This window comes from Salmo trutta, unplaced genomic scaffold, assembly GCF_901001165.1.
Source record: "Salmo trutta unplaced genomic scaffold, fSalTru1.1, whole genome shotgun sequence".
Lineage (NCBI taxonomy): Eukaryota > Metazoa > Chordata > Actinopteri > Salmoniformes > Salmonidae > Salmo > Salmo trutta.
In genome coordinates this window covers 56441-74577 of record NW_021822984.1, presented here as the reverse complement: position 1 = coordinate 74577, position 18137 = coordinate 56441, and the positions used below count along the sequence as shown (strand labels likewise).

General features: G+C 44.1%; 1 protein-coding gene across 1 annotated transcript; it reads right to left on the bottom strand.

Annotated features, from left to right (window-relative positions):
- Positions 1 to 11: 11 nt before the first annotated feature.
- Positions 12 to 15242, bottom strand: LOC115187860 (annexin A2-A-like; the record flags this gene model as incomplete). The annotated part of the gene is made up of 12 exons (XM_029746891.1): positions 15099 to 15242; positions 12859 to 12919; positions 12662 to 12755; positions 11318 to 11412; positions 9730 to 9843; positions 9264 to 9354; positions 8596 to 8675; positions 8391 to 8450; positions 6945 to 7038; positions 6673 to 6768; positions 1759 to 1817; positions 12 to 140 (listed from the first exon to the last, which is right to left on the bottom strand). Coding segments are annotated over exons 2-12 (963 nt in total), but the record flags the coding sequence as incomplete, so codon positions are not given.
- Positions 15243 to 18137: the final 2895 nt, after the last annotated feature.

Genomic DNA, 18137 nt, shown 5'->3' with positions numbered 1-18137 from the left:
AAAAGAAGTGTCCTTACAGCGATGGTCTGGTACAAGGACTTCTGGTTCAGTTTCTTAAACTCTGTCCTGATCTTCATGAGATCCACCTCACAGCGAGACACAACAATCCTGGTCACCACCTTCTCCTTGGCACTTTTACCCTGCAGATGATGTCAACATTACATTGTGTTATTTATTAGGACAGGTAATCATGTCCTACTAGCCTGCCATTGACTACCTGTCACGTCCTGACCATAGTAAGAGGTTATTTTCTATGGTAGAGTAGGTCAGGGCGTGACAGGGGGTGTTTTGTGTTTTTCTATGTTTTCTATTTCTATGTTTAAGTTCTAGTTTTTCTATTTCTATGTTTTTTGGGGGGGTTAATCCCCAATTGAAGGCAGCTGGTCCTCGTTGTCTCTAATTGGAGATCATATTTAAGTAGGGGTTTTTCTTCCTGGGTTTTGTGGGTGATTATCTTTTGAGTATTGTTTGTTTCACTCTGCGTCACGGTTTGTTGTTTTGTCATATTCAGTTATTTATGTTTTGCAAAAATTTCACGGATTTAATAAAATGTGGAACTACAACCACGCTGCACTTTGGTCCGATCCTTTCGACAGACGTGACACTACCATTGTCGGTGTCGTCTGCTTCTCTCAGTCTATGTATTTATATTTACAGTATCCAGGTAACTTCCTTTTCCAATGCTCTAGATGTCTCATTTTTTTAAAATTTTGTGTGGAGGAGGGGGGGCTCGATTTAATCCGTAACGACGAAGTTCAGAGCTATAACGCGATTGGAATACAAAGGCAATGTTCCCCGAATGAGCGGAGACTGCATTCACGGTAAACGCTGCGTATGTGGACTCAATCAGAAATGACATTCACATTTCAAGCAGGCTATAGAAGCACTAATCTGCGGCGATGCTGATTGAATAGAGTCCTAGGTGACGGTTTGTGTTTGTTGATGTTTTTACTGAATAGAGAGTGGATGATATAACCCCTGTAATAAATCAACTCGTGAAAGTCTGATGCAAAATTTCCGTGGGATGTTTCTCCCATGAGATTATCTTTGATTCATAATTCAAATCTTCTAAAGGGGGTTGGGGTTGAAGGGATTGAAGGGTGTTGGAGTTGAAAGGGGGTTGAAGGCTGTTGAAAGGAGGCTGGAGGGTGTTGGGGTTAAAAGGGATTGAAGGGGGTTAAAAGGGATTGAAGGGGGTTGAAAGGCGTTGCGGTTGAAGGGGGTTGAAGGGGGTTGAAAGGGTTTGAAGGGGGTTGAAAGGGTTTGAAGGGGGTTGAAAGGGTTTGAAGGGGGTTGAAAGGGTTTGAAGGGGGTTGAAAGGGTTTGAAGGGGGTTGAAAGGGGTTTGAAGGGGGTTGAAAGGGTTTGAAGGGGGTTGAAAGGGTTTTGAAGGGGGTTGAAAGGGTTTGAAGGGGGTTGAAAGGGGGTTGAAAGGGGATTGAAGGGGTTGAAAGGGTTTGAAGGGGGTTGAAGGGGGTTGAAGGGGGTTGAAAGGGTTTGAAGGGGGTTGAAAGGGGTTTGAAGGGGGTTTGAAAGGGTTTGAAGGGGGTTTGAAAGGGGTTGAAAGGGGATTGAAGGGGTTGAAGGGGGTTGAAAGGGTTTGAAGGGGTTGAAAGGGGTTTGAAGGGGGTTGAAAGGGGGTTGAAAGGGTTTGTACCAAATGTACAAATAACAATGAGTTCATTCTTTGTTTCTCATGAGGACTTGTACTTCACCATCTTACTCGGTCACATGACAAGAGAAGTAAACAGATATTTACCTTCATGGCTTCGCTCAGTCTGTTAGCAAAGTACTGTTGTTTGTTCTCAAAGCACTCCACTGCAAAAACAAAGCAGAAAAGACAAACGGATTCAAATCACCTCAACTTTGTTTCTGATATCCTCTCTGGATCTGTCACTTCCTGTTGTTCTTTCTAAAGAGTTCCTGGTAAGGAGGCTGTCTGCAGTATATAGGCACAGATCCACAGTTTGTTTCTTAAGGGCACAACATCCCTTGAAATCAAATGTTGTTTTCTTCAAACAACTTGCAATTACTGTTAATAAGGATTGAATCGACCGAGGGCTCATCTGGTACAAATAGGATCGAATGAGAGGAGGCAAGGTGGAGAGGAGTGGAGAACCCCCCTTCTTTCCTCTCACTGCCAGTTGTAATACGCTTCATAGACAACATGACGGCAGAGAGACCAACAGAGAGAAACACAGAGACACAGAGACACAGAGACACAGAGACACAGAGACACAGAGACACAGAGGGATAAAAGGGAGAGAGATAGAGAGACACAGAGACACAGAGAGACAGAGACACAGAGACACAGAGACACAGAGACACAGGGACACAGATAGATAAAAGGGAGCGAGATAGAGAGACACAGTGAGACAGAGACACAGAGACACAGAGACACAGAGACACAGAGAGATAAAAGGGAGAGAGTCAGAGAGACACAGAGACACAGAGACACAGAGATACACAGAGACACAGAGAGAAAGGGAGAGAGACACAGAGACACAGAGAGACAGAGACACAGAGACACAGAGACACAGAGAGATAAAAGGGAGAGAGACAGAGAGACACAAAGACACAGAGACACAGAGATACACAGAGACACAGAGAGAAAGGGAGAGAGACACAGAGACACAGAGAGACAGAGACACAGAGACACAGAGACACAGAGAGATAAAAGGGAGAGAGACAGAGAGACACAGAGACACAGAGACACAGAGACACAGATAGATAAAAGGGAGAGAGATAGAGAGACACAGAGAGACAGAGACACAGAGACACAGAGACACAGAGAGATAAAAGGGAGAGAGTCAGAGAGACACAGAGACACAGAGACACAGAGATACACAGAGACTCAGAGAGAAAGGGAGAGAGACACAGAGACACAGAGAGACAGAGACACAGAGACACAGAGACACAGAGAGATAAAAGGGAGAGAGACAGAGAGACACAGAGACACAGAGACACAGAGATACACAGAGACACAGAGAGAAAGGGAGAGAGACACAGAGACACAGAGAGACAGAGACACAGAGACACAGAGACACAGAGACACAGAGAGATAAAAGGGAGAGAGACACAGAGACACAGAGACACAGAGACACAGATAGATAAAAGGGAGAGAGATAGAGAGACACAGAGAGACAGAGACACAGAGACACAGAGAGATAAAAGGGAGAGAGACAGAGAGACAGAGAGACACAGAGACACAGAGACACAGAGAGATAAAAGGGAGAGAGACAGAGAGACACAGAGACACAGAGACACAGAGAGAAAGGGAGAGAGACACAGAGACACAGAGAGACAGAGACACAGAGACACAGAGACACAGAGAGATAAAGGGAGAGAGACAGAGAGAGACACAGAGACACAGAGACACAGAGATACACAGAGACACAGAGAGAAAGGGAGAGAGACACAGAGACACAGAGAGACAGAGACACAGAGACACAGAGACACAGAGAGATAAAAGGGAGAGAGACAGAGAGACACAGAGACACAGAGACACAGAGACACAGAGACACAGAGAGATAAAAGGGAGAGAGACAGAGAGACAGAGAGACACAGAGACACAGAGACACAGAGACACAGAGAGATAAAAGGGAGAGAGACACCGAGAAACAGAGATACAGAGATACACAGAGACACAGAGAGAGAAAGGGAGAGAGACACAGAGAGATAAAAGGGAGAGAGACATAGAGAGACACAGAGACACAGTGAGAGAATGGGAGAGAGACACAGAGAAACAGAGATACATAGAGAGACACAGAGACACAGAGAGAGAAAGGGAGAGATACATAGAGACACAGAGAGATAAAAGGGAGAGAGATAGAGAGACACAGAGATACAGAGAGAGAAAGGGAGAGAGACAGAGAGACAGAGAGACACAGAGATACATAGAGAGACACAGAGATACATAGAGAGACACAGAGACACAGAGAGATAAAAGGGAGAGAGACACAGAGACACAGAGACACAGAGATACACAGAGACACAGAGACACAGAGAGATAAAAGGGAGAGAGACACAGAGACACAGAGACACAGAGACACAGAGAGATAAAAGGGAGAGAGACACAGAGAAACAGAGATACAGAGACACAGAGACACAGAGATACACAGAGACACAGAGACACAGAGAGAGAAAGGGAGAGAGACACAGAGAGATAAAAGGGAGAGAGACAGAGACACAGAGACACAGAGAGAGACACAGAGACACAGAGAGAGAAAGGGAGAGAGACAGAGAGACAGAGAGACAGAGAGACACAGAGATACATAGAGAGACACAGAGACACAGAGAGAGAAAGGGAGAGATACATAGAGAGACACAGAGAGAGAAACAGAGATACACAGAGACACAGAGAGAGAAAGGGAGAGAGACATAGAGAGACACAGAGAGAGAAAGGGAGAGAGACATAGAGAGACACAGAGAGAGACAGAGACACAGAGAGACACAGAGAGAGAGACAGAGAGAAAGGGAGACAGAGACACAGAGAGAAAGGGAGAGATGGAGTAACGCATAAACGGCGGAAGTGGAGTCTTGAGTGAGTGACACAGACATTCTGGCATGGAGACAGGAGCCTCATACATTATCAATGGACAGGTAATGTTATGCTGAAGAGATTAAACGGATAGAACATTCTGGAACTAGTCGTAGAGGAATTGATTGGCTTTATTAGAGTGTGTCAGAAACAATGGAGATGTTTAGTAGCTAATGTAGAGGTAAGAGTAGCTAGAGGAGCTAATGTAGAGGTAAGAGGAGCTAATGTAGCGGTAAGAGGAGCTAGAGGAGCTAATGTAGAGGTAAGAGTACCTAGAGGAGCTAATGTAGAGGTAAGAGTAGCTAATGTAGAGGTAAGAGTAGCTAGAGGAGCTAATGTAGAGGTAAGAGTAGCTAGAGGAGCTAATGTAGAGGTAAGAGTAGCTAGAGGAGCTAATGTAGAGGTAAGAGTAGCTAGAGGAGCTAATATAGAGGTAAGAGGAGCTAGAGGAGCTAATGTAGAGGTAAGAGTAGCTAGAGGAGCTAATGTAGAGGTAAGAGGAGCTAGAGGAGCTAATGTAGAGGTAAGAGGAGCTAATGTAGAGGTAAGAGGAGCTAATGTAGCAGTAAGAGTAGCTAATGTAGCGGTAAGGCGACTCCGGGATGCTGGCCTTCTAGGCAGAGTTGCAAAGAAAAAGCCATATCTCAGACTGACCAATAAAAAGAAAAGATTAAGACGGGCAAAAGAACACAGACACTGGACAGAGGAACTCTGCCTAGAAGGCCAGCATCCCGGAGTCGCCTCTTCACTGTTGACGTTGAGACTGGTATTTTGCGGGTACTATTTAATGAAGCTGTCAGTTGAGGACTTGTGAGGCCTCTGTTTTGCGAAATGAGATACTCTAATGTACTTGTCCTCTTTCTCAGTTGTGCACCGGGGCCCCCCACTCCTCTTTCTATTCTGGTTAGAGACAGTTTGTGCTGTTCTGTGAAGGGAATAGTTACACAGCGTTGTACGAGATCTTCAGTTTGTCGGCACTGTCTCACATGGAATAGCCTTCATTTCTCAGAACAAGAATAGACTGACGAGTTTCAGAAGAAAGTTCTTTGTTTCTGGCCATTTTGAGCCTGTAATCTAACCCACAAATGCTGATGCTCCAGATACTCAACTAGTCTAAAGAAGGCCAGTTTTATTACTTCTTTAATCAGTACAACAGTTTTCAGCTGTGCTAACATAATTGCAAAAGGGTTTTCTAATGATCAATTAGCTTTTTTTAAAATGATAAACTTGGATTAGCTAACACAACGTGCCATTGGAACACAGGAGTGATGGTTGCTGATAATGGGCCTCTGTACGCCTATGTAGATATTCCATAAAAAATAAGCCGTTTCCAGCTACAATAGTCATTTACAACATTAACAATGTCTACGCTGTATTTCTGATCAATTTGATGTTATTTTAATGGACAAAAACCGTGCTTTTCTTTAAAAAACAAGGACATTTCTCAGTGACCCAAAACTGTTGAACGGAAGTGTATACATATTATAGAATGTAGGTATATGATATATAGATATGTTATAGATATGGATGTATATATTATAGTATGAAGGTATATGATATATAGATATGGATGTATATATTATAGAATACAGGTTATATGTTATAGATATAGATGTATATATTATAGAATGTAGGTATATGTTATAGATATAGATGTATACATTATAGAGTACATGTTCTATGCTATAGATGTATATATTATAGAATACAGGTTCTATGCTATAGATATAGATGTATATATTATAGAATACAGGTTATATGTTATAGATATAGATGTATATATTATAGAATACAGGTTATATGATATAGATATAGATGTATATATTATAGAATACAGGTTATGTGTTATAGATGTATATATTATAGAATACAGGTTATATGTTATAGATGTATATATTATAGAATACAGGTTCTATGCTATAGATATAGATGTATATATTATAGAATACAGGTTATATGATATAGATATAGATGTATATATTATAGAATACAGGTTATATGTTATAGATGTATATATTATAGAATACAGGTTCTATGCTATAGATATAGATGTATATATTATAGAATACAGGTTATACTTTATAGATGTATATATTATAGAATGTAGGTATATGATATGCTGTAGAATGTTACCCAGTGTGAGGAAGGACTTCTCCAGGTCTCCCTTCACCTCCTTCCTGATGCTCTCCTGCATGTCGTATGGACTGTAGCTCTTGTACCTGTCAAACACTGGGAACAGATACAGCCAACATTTGGTCAGCTTTCTGAACAGTCACCAGGTTGATAGAAACATCTAGGTTCTTTATGTCTAAAAAGTCTGGTTGTCGCCATCTTGACTTTGAGTATTTGTCCAAAACAATCCTATGTGCATGAAGAAGTCCCTTGTTACAGAGTCGGGTACGTACCTTTCTGCAGGTGAGGGACACTCCTTTCTGACATGATGGTGATCCATGTAGCTACGTCCGTCCCCTTCCTCTTCACTCCTGCCTCATACAGAGCCTACAGAGACAGGAGAGGACAATACACCTGTATAATACACCTGTATAATACACCTAACTAATCTACAGAGACAGGAGAGGACAATACACCTGTATAATACACCTGTATAATACACCTAACTAATCTACAGAGACAGGAGAGGACAAATCGACCTGTATAATACACCTGTATAATACACCTGTATAATACACCTAACTAATCTACAGAGACAGGAGAGGACAAATCGACCTGTATAATACACCTGTATAATACAACTGTATAATACACCTAACTAATCTATGAAGACAGGAGTAGACAAATCAACCTGTATAATACACCTGTATAATACACCTGTATAATACACCTAACTAATCTACAGAGACAGGAGAGGTCAATCAACCTGTATAATACACCTGTATAATACACCTAACTAATCTACAGAGACAGGAGAGGACAAATCAACCTGTATAATACACCTGTATAATACACCTGTATAATACACCTAACTAATCTACAGAGACAGGAGAGGTCAATCAACCTGTATAATACACCTGTATAATACACCTGTATAATACACCTAACTAATCTACAGAGACAGGAGAGGACAAATCGACCTGTATAATACACCTGTATAATACAACTGTATAATACACCTAACTAATCTATGAAGACAGGAGTAGACAAATCAACCTGTATAATACACCTGTATAATACACCTGTATAATACACCTAACTAATCTACAGAGACAGGAGAGGTCAATCAACCTGTATAATACACCTGTATAATACACCTAACTAATCTACAGAGACAGGAGAGGACAAATCAACCTGTATAATACACCTGTATAATACACCTGTATAATACACCTAACTAATCTAGAGAGATAAAAAAAAAACACTAAGCTGATTGGTTCTGGTACGGTGTTTTAGTGTCAGTATCAAAGCGTTAGTTTCTGGTTCTGGTTCTGGTACGGTGTTTTACTGTCCGTATCAAAGCGTTAGTGTTTGGTTCTGGTTCTGGTATGGTGTTTTAGTGTCCGTATCAATGCTTTAGTGTTTGGTTCTGGTTCTGGTACGGTGTTTTAGTGTCCGTATCAAAGCGTTAGTGTTTGGTTCTGGTTCTGGTATGGTGTTTTAGTGTCCGTATCAATGCTTAGTGTTTGGTTCTGGTGCGGTGTTTTAGTGTCCGTATCAAAGCGTTAGTGTTTGGTTCTGGTTCTGGTGCGGTGTTTTAGTGTCCGTATCAGTGCTTTAGTGTTTGGTTCTGGTTCTGGTGCGGTGTTTTAGTGTCCGTATCAGTGCTTTAGTGTTTGGTTCTGGTTCTGGTACGGTGTTTTAGTGTCCGTATCAGTGCTTTAGTGTATTTATCTTACTCTGGCATCCTGGTCAATCTTCTCGTAGTCAACAATATTTGAGGGTTCATCTCTCTTGGCCTATTGAATGACACAGAATACAATGGAGAATACAGTTTACACCAATACTCAGACAGACTCCTTCGTATTCAAAATCATTATTAAAAGCTATTGGATGGTCAATCTTTAGGAAGCTAGACATTGTAAAGTCATTGTATGATCCTACCTGTACCAGGGCCAACAGCAGACTCCTGAAGTCTCCTGACGTGTCCCCTGACACATCCTTCTCCAGATCCTTCTTGAACACTGTCGATAAATAACGAATAAAATCCTTACATTTTCAATCTGATTGTCATGGTCATGCTACTTGCTTCTCCTTGCTACTTGCTTCTCCTTGCTACTTGCTTCTCCTTGCTACTTGCTTCTCCTTGCTACTGGCTTCTCCTTGCTACTGGCTTCTCCTTGCTACTCCTTGCTACTTGCTTCTCCTTGCTACTTGCTTCTCCTTGCTATTTGCTTCTCCTTGCTACTTGCTTCTCCTTGCTACTTGCTTCTCCTTGCTACTTGCTTCTCCTTGCTACTTGCTTCTCCTTGCTACTTGCTTCTCCTTGCTACTTGCTTCTCCTTGCTACTTGCTTCTCCTTGCTACTGGCTTCTCCTTGCTACTTGCTTCTCCTTTCAACTTGCTTCTCCTTGCTACTTGCTTCTCCTTGCTACTTGCTTCTCCTTGCTACTTGCTTCTCCTTGCTACTTGCTTCTACTTACTACTTGCTTCTCCTTGCTACTTGCTTCTCCTTGCTACTTGCTTCTCCTTGCTTCTCCTTGCTACTTGCTTCTCCTTTCTACTTGCTTCTCCTTGCTACTTGCTTCTCCTTGCTACTTGCTTCTACTTACATTCCTTGTAGACGCGTTTTATTTCCACCAGTTCATCAGCGCTGCGGGAACAAACCATCTCAATCAGAGTCTCCTCATCGGTCCCCAGACCCTGGAGAGAACAGGGGTTTTAACAGCAGTATGACTAGTACAGACCCTGGAGAGAACAGGGGTTTTAACAGCAGTATGACTAGTACAGACCCTGGAGAGAACAGGGGTTTTAACAGCAGTATGACTAGTACAGACCCTGGAGAGAACAGGGGTTTTAACAGCAGTATGACTAGTACAGACCCTGGAGAGAACAGGGGTTTTAACAGCAGTATGACTAGTACAGACCCTGGAGAGAACAGGGGTTTTAACAGCAGTATGAATAGTACAGACCCTGTGTCTAGGCCACACATTAATCAGACCAGGAGAGGGCAGCAGTGACTGTGATCTGTGTAGTTTAGGCTTCATGTAGGAAAGATTGTGGCCTCCTCCTCCTCACCTTTATGGATCCTTTGATCTCAGAGGCATCGTACTGAGCTGTACTCTTCATCAGTCCCAGAATTACAGCCTCCAGAGACCCAGACAGAGCCCCCTTCAGAGCTGTAATCATGTCCTACAGGGGAGACATACACAGAGATGACAGCCCGTCCCACTGTAAAATACACAGAGATGACAGCCCGTCCCACTGTAAAATACACAGAGATGACAGCCCGTCCCACTGTAAAATACACAGAGATGAAGGACCGTCCCACTGTAAAATACACAGAGATGACAGACCGTCCCACTGTAAAATACACAGAGATGACAGACCGTCCCACTGTAAAATACACAGAGATGACAGACCGTCCCACTGTAAAATACACAGAGATGACAGACCGTCCCACTGTAAAATACACAGAGATGACAGCCCGTCAAACTGTAAAATACACAGATATGACAGCCCGTCAAACTAAAATACACAGAGATGACAGCCCGTCAAACTGTAAAATACACAGAGATGACAGACCGTCCCACTGTAAAATACACAGAGATGACAGTCCGTCCCACTGTAAAATACACAAAGATGACAGCCCGTCCCACTGTAAAATACACAGAGATGACAGACCGTCCCACTGTAAAATACACAGAGATGACAGCCCGTCCCACTGTAAAATACACAGAGATGACAGCCCGTCAAACTGTAAAATACACAGAGATGACAGCCCATCAAACTGTAAAATACACAGAGATGACAGACCGTCCCACTGTAAAATACACAGAGATGACAGACCGTCCCACTGTAAAATACACAGAGATGACAGACCGTCCCACTGTAAAATACACAGAGATGACAGACCGTCCCACTGTAAAATACACAGAGATGACAGACCGTCTCACTGTAAAATACACAGAGATGACAGACTGTCCCACTGTAAAATACACAGAGATGACAGCCCGTCCCACTGTAAAATACACAGAGATGACAGACCGTCCCACTGTAAAATACACAGAGATGACAGACCGTCCCACTGTAAAATACACAGAGATGACAGACCGTCCCACTGTAAAATACACAGAGATGACAGCCCGTCCCACTGTAAAATACACAGAGATGACAGACCGTCCCACTGTAAAATACACAGAGATGACAGACCGTCCCACTGTAAAATACACACAGATGACAGACCGTCCCACTGTAAAATACACAGAGATGACAGACCGTCCCACTGTAAAATACACAGAGATGACAGACCGTCCCACTGTAAAATACACAGAGGTGACAGACCGTCCCACTGTAAAATACACAGAGATGACAGACCGTCCCACTGTAAAATACACAGAGATGACAGACCGTCCCACTGTAAAATACACACAGATGACAGACCGTCCCACTGTAAAATACACAGAGATGACAGCCCGTCCCACTGTAAAATACACAGAGATGACAGACCGCCCCACTGTAAAATACACAGAGGTGACAGTCCATCCCACTGTAAAATATGTCTAAATGAGGTTGGATTCACTTCATGTCCACATTAGCAGCAGTTGCTTTATGAAAAAAGCATCTTCCAGAACAAAAACAAATCTCTATTCCCCCCCCCCCTTACCTTCTTGGATCTCTTCTCATACTCGAAGGCAATCTCTCTCCTCTGAGAGTAGCTCCGTCTGGTCAGGATGTCAATGATGGTCAGCTCATCCACACCTGGGGAACATGGGAAATTTTACAGAGCTGTGATTAACATACATTTAACCATGAATTGATTTCTATAGATAAAAGACCCAGCTGGGGAACATGGGAAATATTCCAACTTAATAACATACATCGGCAACACTAGCTTTGTGTGTCTAGAGTAGGTACAGACAGATATATTATAGTAGGAAGTAAAAGGTTTAATATATCACATGAAAAGTTTTTAATGAGATTGACACTGATAAAAGATGAAATCCCAAAAACAGCAATAGCCTTGTATAGTAACATTTCCTTCATAATCACTGATCTACAAGGCCTTGATTTGGTACAGAATACACACTATGGTGTGAAAAACAGCTCGTCGGGGCTTTCAGTGGGGTACAGGGGACTGCAGTGAGTGAGCGGTGGTTGGTTTGTGGCAGACCGACAGGGCTGGAAGGCGAAGGCGTTGCCTGACAGAAAATCCCTGTGTACTCTGTGGGTTTTAGTGAAGTCATGTTGGGAACGCAGGCAGGAAAGTGACTCAGAATGAGCAGTTCTACACCACAACCAGCACTGGGTTTACGTACATGTTTCCATAGAGGGACTCGATTAATGAAAATACAACAACAAAAAAACTAAAGAATCAGGATTAGGTTTTTCTCCAAATCGCCGGTATTTAACAACGATTGATGAAAATGGTGTGAAAAGACAATAGCAGAGACAAACAAGGATGGCAATAGATACTATGGTTTACGGGCACAGCGCCACAGCAGAAAGGTACGACGTCGTTCACAAGGTGCAGTAATATAAAACGGCCAGCAGATGGCGCTAAACCGCGGAATGCACAGAACAACATAATGAGAGGCAGAGCATTGACTGTTACCAGCTCACACTGTGTTCGGTTTATATAGTAACCCCTCTAGATAAACTGGATTAGTAGGATATTACGACTGTTTATATTAGTGCAAATACATTGTGACAGATATATTAATGCACCAATCAAGTTCACAAGGTATTTCTAATCTAGAAAACATTATAAAGTGATACACTTTAACCGGTGGGACTACGATATCATTTACATTTAAGTCATTTAGCAGACGCTCTTATCCAGAGCGACTTACAAATTGGTGCCTTCACCTTATGATATACGGTGGAACAACCACTTTACAATAGTGCATCTAAATCTTTTAAGGAGGGGGGGGGGGGTTAGAAGGATTACTTTATCCTATCCCAGGTATTCCTTAAAGAGGTGGGGTTTCAGGTGTAGTGATTCTCTCACCTTTGGTTTTGACGGCCGTTTCTATCCTGGCAGCATCTTTAGCTGGATCAAAATCCCCTGCTGCCACCACCGTTGGGAATTTAGGCTCGCTCTCCTGAAGAGGACAGAGTTACATTACCAGTTTACAGTCACTGACAGATGACAGATTTCGTTACAGGTTGACCCATGACCTAATGGTTCAGCTGTAGTGAACTCACCCCTCCAAAATTCAGCGTGAGCTGGCCCAAGAACTCAGAAACCAACGCCATTGTGAAATCCCTGTTAAAAAAATAAATATATAACTTATATTAGGTTAAGTATACGATGGGCTGTAAAATTAGCTTCGGGACGTGCCACACCGTCACCGTGGTAACCCAGCTGGAAGCTCCAACGATCTCATTTATGATGTTAGATACTGAATGAGGTCACTTCCTTAGAGACTAGTACCAGACAGACCTACATAATGAACTCATGCTACAATAGTTGTTGAGAAATGAACGACAAACGAAGTAAACGTTTAACACACACAGCATGTGATACCGCCACAAATCAGGGTTTAGATGAAAGTCCACTTTTTCTTGTTAAATTGACAGAAAATCATTTGGGAGGAGTAGTTTGTTTTGTTTTTTCCAACATGGCGCAAATAATATTTAATCACCTAGCAACCATGTATGACAGAGTTCTTGGAGTGGGAACTAACTTCCCCCTCCTCCTCCATGTAAGCAGGAAGTATGAATCGCATATCCTGTTTCATTCCACAGGCCCTATTGTGTTGCATATAGACCTACAGCGTACCGTACTGGTACCTTTAATGAACTCAGAATCTGTCTTGACTTCACAGCTCTATATACACAGATAGTAATACAAGTCATTACTCTACTGTACCCCCGAAAATAAGAATTTGTTCTTAAACTGACTTGCCTAGTTAAATAAAGGTTAAAAAATAACAGTAATGAAATATCATATACACAATTAGATCTACAGTAATGGTAGTGTTACAGGTCTAATGACACAGTGGGCTGTAATAAACATGCAGTGTGTGTGTGTGTGTGTGTGTGTGTGTGTGTGTGTGTGTGTGTGTGTGTGTGTGTGTGTGTGTAACACACCAAGGTCGGTACCGCCCAGCAGACATTCCACCACAAACTGTTAGAATTCCAGGGTCAAGCCCGCTGTGTTGCCGTGGCAACTCATTTACTTTGTTCATCTTTAACAACGTTAACGTTGATTAGAGTTAAATAACAATGTCATCAAAGTAACTGTCCAGAATAAACCGACCGTGTTGAAACAATAGCAGCAGAATGGACTGATCTGACCCCCCCAGAATGGACTGATCTGACCCCCCCAGAATGGACTGATCTGACCCCCCCCCCCCCAGAATGGACTGATCTGACCCCCCCCCCCCAGAATGGACTGATCTCGCCCCCCCAGAATGGACTGATCTGACCCCCCCAGAATGGACTGATCTGACCCCCCCAGAATGGACTGATCTGACCCCCCCAGAATGGACTGATCTGACCCCCCCCCAGAATGGACTGATCTGACCCCCCCCAGAATGGACTGATCTGACCCCCCCAGAATGGACTGATCTGACCCCCCCAGAATGGACTGATCTGACCCCCCCCAGAATGGACTGATCTGACCCCCCCAGAATGGACTGATCTGACCCCCCCCAGAATGGACTGATCTGCCCCCCCCCAGAATGGACTGATCTGACCCCCCCCAGAATGGACTGATCTGACCCCCCCAGATTGGACTGATCTGACCCCCCCAGAATGGACTGATCTGACCCCCCCCCCCCAGAATGGACTGATCTCGCCCCCCCCCCCCAGAATGGACTGATCTGACCCCCCCAGATTGGACTGATCTGACCCCCCCACTACTACACATGCTTCCAAACAGCAGCAGTTGAATCAGCATGACTATGAAACAAAAATATGTAAAAAGAAAGAATCTACTGCTTCCAGTGAGCTTTTCATTTATATTGAGGATCAGACTGGATAACATTGGAATGGAACACTTGGCAGAGCAAAGGACACACACACACACACACACACACGCACACACGCACGCACGCACGCACACACACACACGCACGCACGCACACACGCACGCACGCACGCACGCACACACACACACACACACACACGCACGCACGCACGCACACACACACACACACACACACACACACACACACACACACACACACACACACACACACACACAGCTGGTGTGTTCAAGATGGCTACAGGCATTTGAAAGACATTGTGTCTCAGTGAGCAGAGATAGTATAGAACCTGCACTGATTTACCTTAGAGTAAGAACCTAGAGATAGCTGACTTACCTTAGAGTACAGAACAGAACCTAGAGATAGCTGACTTACCTTAGAGTACAGAACAGAACCTAGAGATAGCTGACTTACCTTAGAGTACAGAACAGAACCTAGAGATAGCTGACTTACCTTAGAGTACAGAACAGAACCTAGAGATAGCAGTAGATTGTTCCCGTTATGAAGCCTGTTCGGGGTGTGGTGCTGGTTAAATACCGCTGGCAGATCACACTGGTATGACTCAAAGCATAGCTCCAACTCCTGTTCCTGAGTCCACACTCCTCCCCTCCAGTCTCTCTGTCTCTCTTCTCTCCACTCCCTCCCTCCCCACTCCCTCCCTCCCTACTCCCTCTGTCCATCTCTCCCTCCCCCCTCCCTCCCTACTCCCTCCCTCCTTCCCCACTCCCTCCTTCCCCACTCCCACCCCCCTCCGTCCATCTCTCTCTCCCTCCCTACTCACCCACTCCCTCCCTCCCTCCCTACTCCCTCCCTCCTTCCCCACTCCCTCCCTACTCCCTCCCTCCCCCCTCATCTCTCCCTCTCTCTGTTCTAACCGTAGAGCATAGCTCCAACTCCTCCCTCTGGGCTGACCCCCCCCCCTTGTTCTGATAGTCCTCCCTCTATCTTTTCCTCTCTGTAATCCCTCCACCGTAGCCCCACAGAGGGTGAGTGGGCCTCTGCCACAGAGCAGAGCAGCGCAGAGCAGAGCAGAGCAGCGCAGAGCAGAGCAGCGCAGAGCAGAGCAGAGCAGCGCAGAGCAGAGCAGAGCAGCGCAGAGCAGAGCAGAGCAGAGCAGAGCAGAGCAGAGCAGCGCAGAGCAGAGCAGAGCAGAGCAGCGCAGAGCAGCGCAGAGCAGAGCAGAGCAGAGCAGAGCCCGGAGGAAGCAAACAGGCTGAGGAGAAAGCACCAAATGGAGAACGTCAGGGCTATTTGAATACGCGTCGGACCTTGATCTGAAAAGTGGAGATGAAGTTTCTCTATGCCGTATTTTCCTCATTGGAGAACTTGTTTGTTTGATGTCATTGCAGTGTGTTCTGCCTCCAGGACATGTGATGCACCAGCCCATGTGACAGGGGGATGTGGTGAAGACACACACTCGCCAACACAAAATGGTGGAAACATCACCCACATTATAGATCCCATGATTCTGGTAGAATTACACAACAACGTCAGGGTGTGAGGTCATTCTGCTTCCTGTTGAAATGCATTTCAACTGTGCTTCAGTGTTTTCTCTGTGACGCCAGCCCAGTCACACTCCTGACCCAATGTGCTTCAGTGTTTTCTCTGTGACTCCAGTCCAGTCACACTCCTGACCCAATGTGCTTCAGTGTTTTCTCTGTGACTCCAGTCCAGTCACACTCCTGACCCAATGTGCTTCAGTGTTTTCTCTGTGACTCCAGCCCAGTCACACTCCTGACCCAATGTGCTTCAGTGTTTCCTCTGTGACGCCAGCCCAGTCACACTCCTGACCCAATGGTGGTGAATGCCTGAGTAAGACATTAGGTCTGTACAATATCTCCACTGTTCTCCTCCCCGGTTCTCCTCCCCGGTTCTCCTCCCTGTGGACCCAGGGAATGATTCACGCTACTTCCTATCCCTCACCGTCCATCATCGGGATATCGTTCACCCACCAGCTAATCCCTCAGGAGAAATATGAACCAATCCTCCGCCGCTTCCTGCCTTGTTCAGTGCAGACAGCAGTCTAATTGAACAGGGCTTGTCCAATCAATGCCCTTTCCCCATTCTACACACATATAATCCATCTGTTCCTCACCTCACACCTCCCTCCCTCCCTCCCTCTTATTTGATTTATTTGTAATAATTCATTTGAACCCGTTGTATTGTGGACAGGCTAAAAGAGCCATGTAGTAATTCAGCTGTGCCCAATACAAACAAGCAGGCAACCCCTAAACAACCTTCACTCAATCATCAACAACCACAACATAACGCTTTGTGCACCTCTCCGTCGCAGGGCCTAAGGGAGCTCATTTGCTAAAAGGTACGTTTAAAGCCCAATAAACTACGCGCCGCTTGACAACTCATTCACTTTAACGGCTTAATGAAAAGGAAAAAAGCTCGTTTTTCTCCTGGTTGGGAAGCAGGGAGGTACTGGTTGGCGCCCTGCCCGTCTGTCTGTAATAACTCACTCATCCAGTCAGAGGAATAGACAAACGCAAGGGGATCAGTTCCACAGCTACAGTAGAGATTCCTGTTAACCTCAGAGTCGTACATTTTACAGTTTTAGTCAATTTAGCAGACGCTCTTATCCAGAGCGATTTACAATTAGTGCGTTCATCTACAGATAGCTAGGTGGGACAACCACATATCTCAGTCATAGGAAGTACACTTTTCCTTCAATAAAGTAGCTATCAACAAAGTCAGAGCTGGAAGGGCGTGGGGGTGGTGAGGTCAAGTGCAATTGCGTTGGTTCAGGAGGAGTGTTATTTAAAGAGGAACTGACAGCATTTTAGCAACATGAAATCTTATTCAAATCTGTTCACTTACACCCCCAGAAAGAAAATTACATGTTTTTTATTTATTTATTAAAAAAAAAAAATAACATTTTCTGACAAGCGAGCGCTTAGATATGGTCATTTTCACGTTTTCATATATTCTTAGAATGTTTGGAAATTATGTATATTAAGGCATTTGTGAAAATTCTTTATCAATATAGAATGGGAAAGCGGCTGTGTTTTTGGACAATTAAGACACTGCAGTACATAAAACCTAATTAAAAACACCTGTCTTGTCCAGGGCCGGAGTTTATGCAGACCGGCGTGTCACAGCCAATCAGAGTTACAGTAGGCCATTATGCAAACAAGCCATTTGCCACACGGGCCTTCCATCATTCACTTTGAACTGGACTGAGTTTTTTACAGGCAGTTGGGCCTTTTTCCTTTCAGTGAAATACGGAACCGTTCCATATTTTATCTAACGGGTGGCATCCATAAGTCTAAATATTCCTGTTACATTGCACAACCTTCAATGTTATGTCATAATTATGTACAATTCTGGCAAATTAATTACGGTCTTTGTTAGGAAGAAATGGTCTTCACACAGTTCGCAATGAGCCAGGCGGCCCAAACTGCTGCATATACCCTGACTCTGCTTGCACAGAACGCAAGAGAAGTGACACAATTTCCCTAGTTAAAAGAAATTCATGTTAGCAGG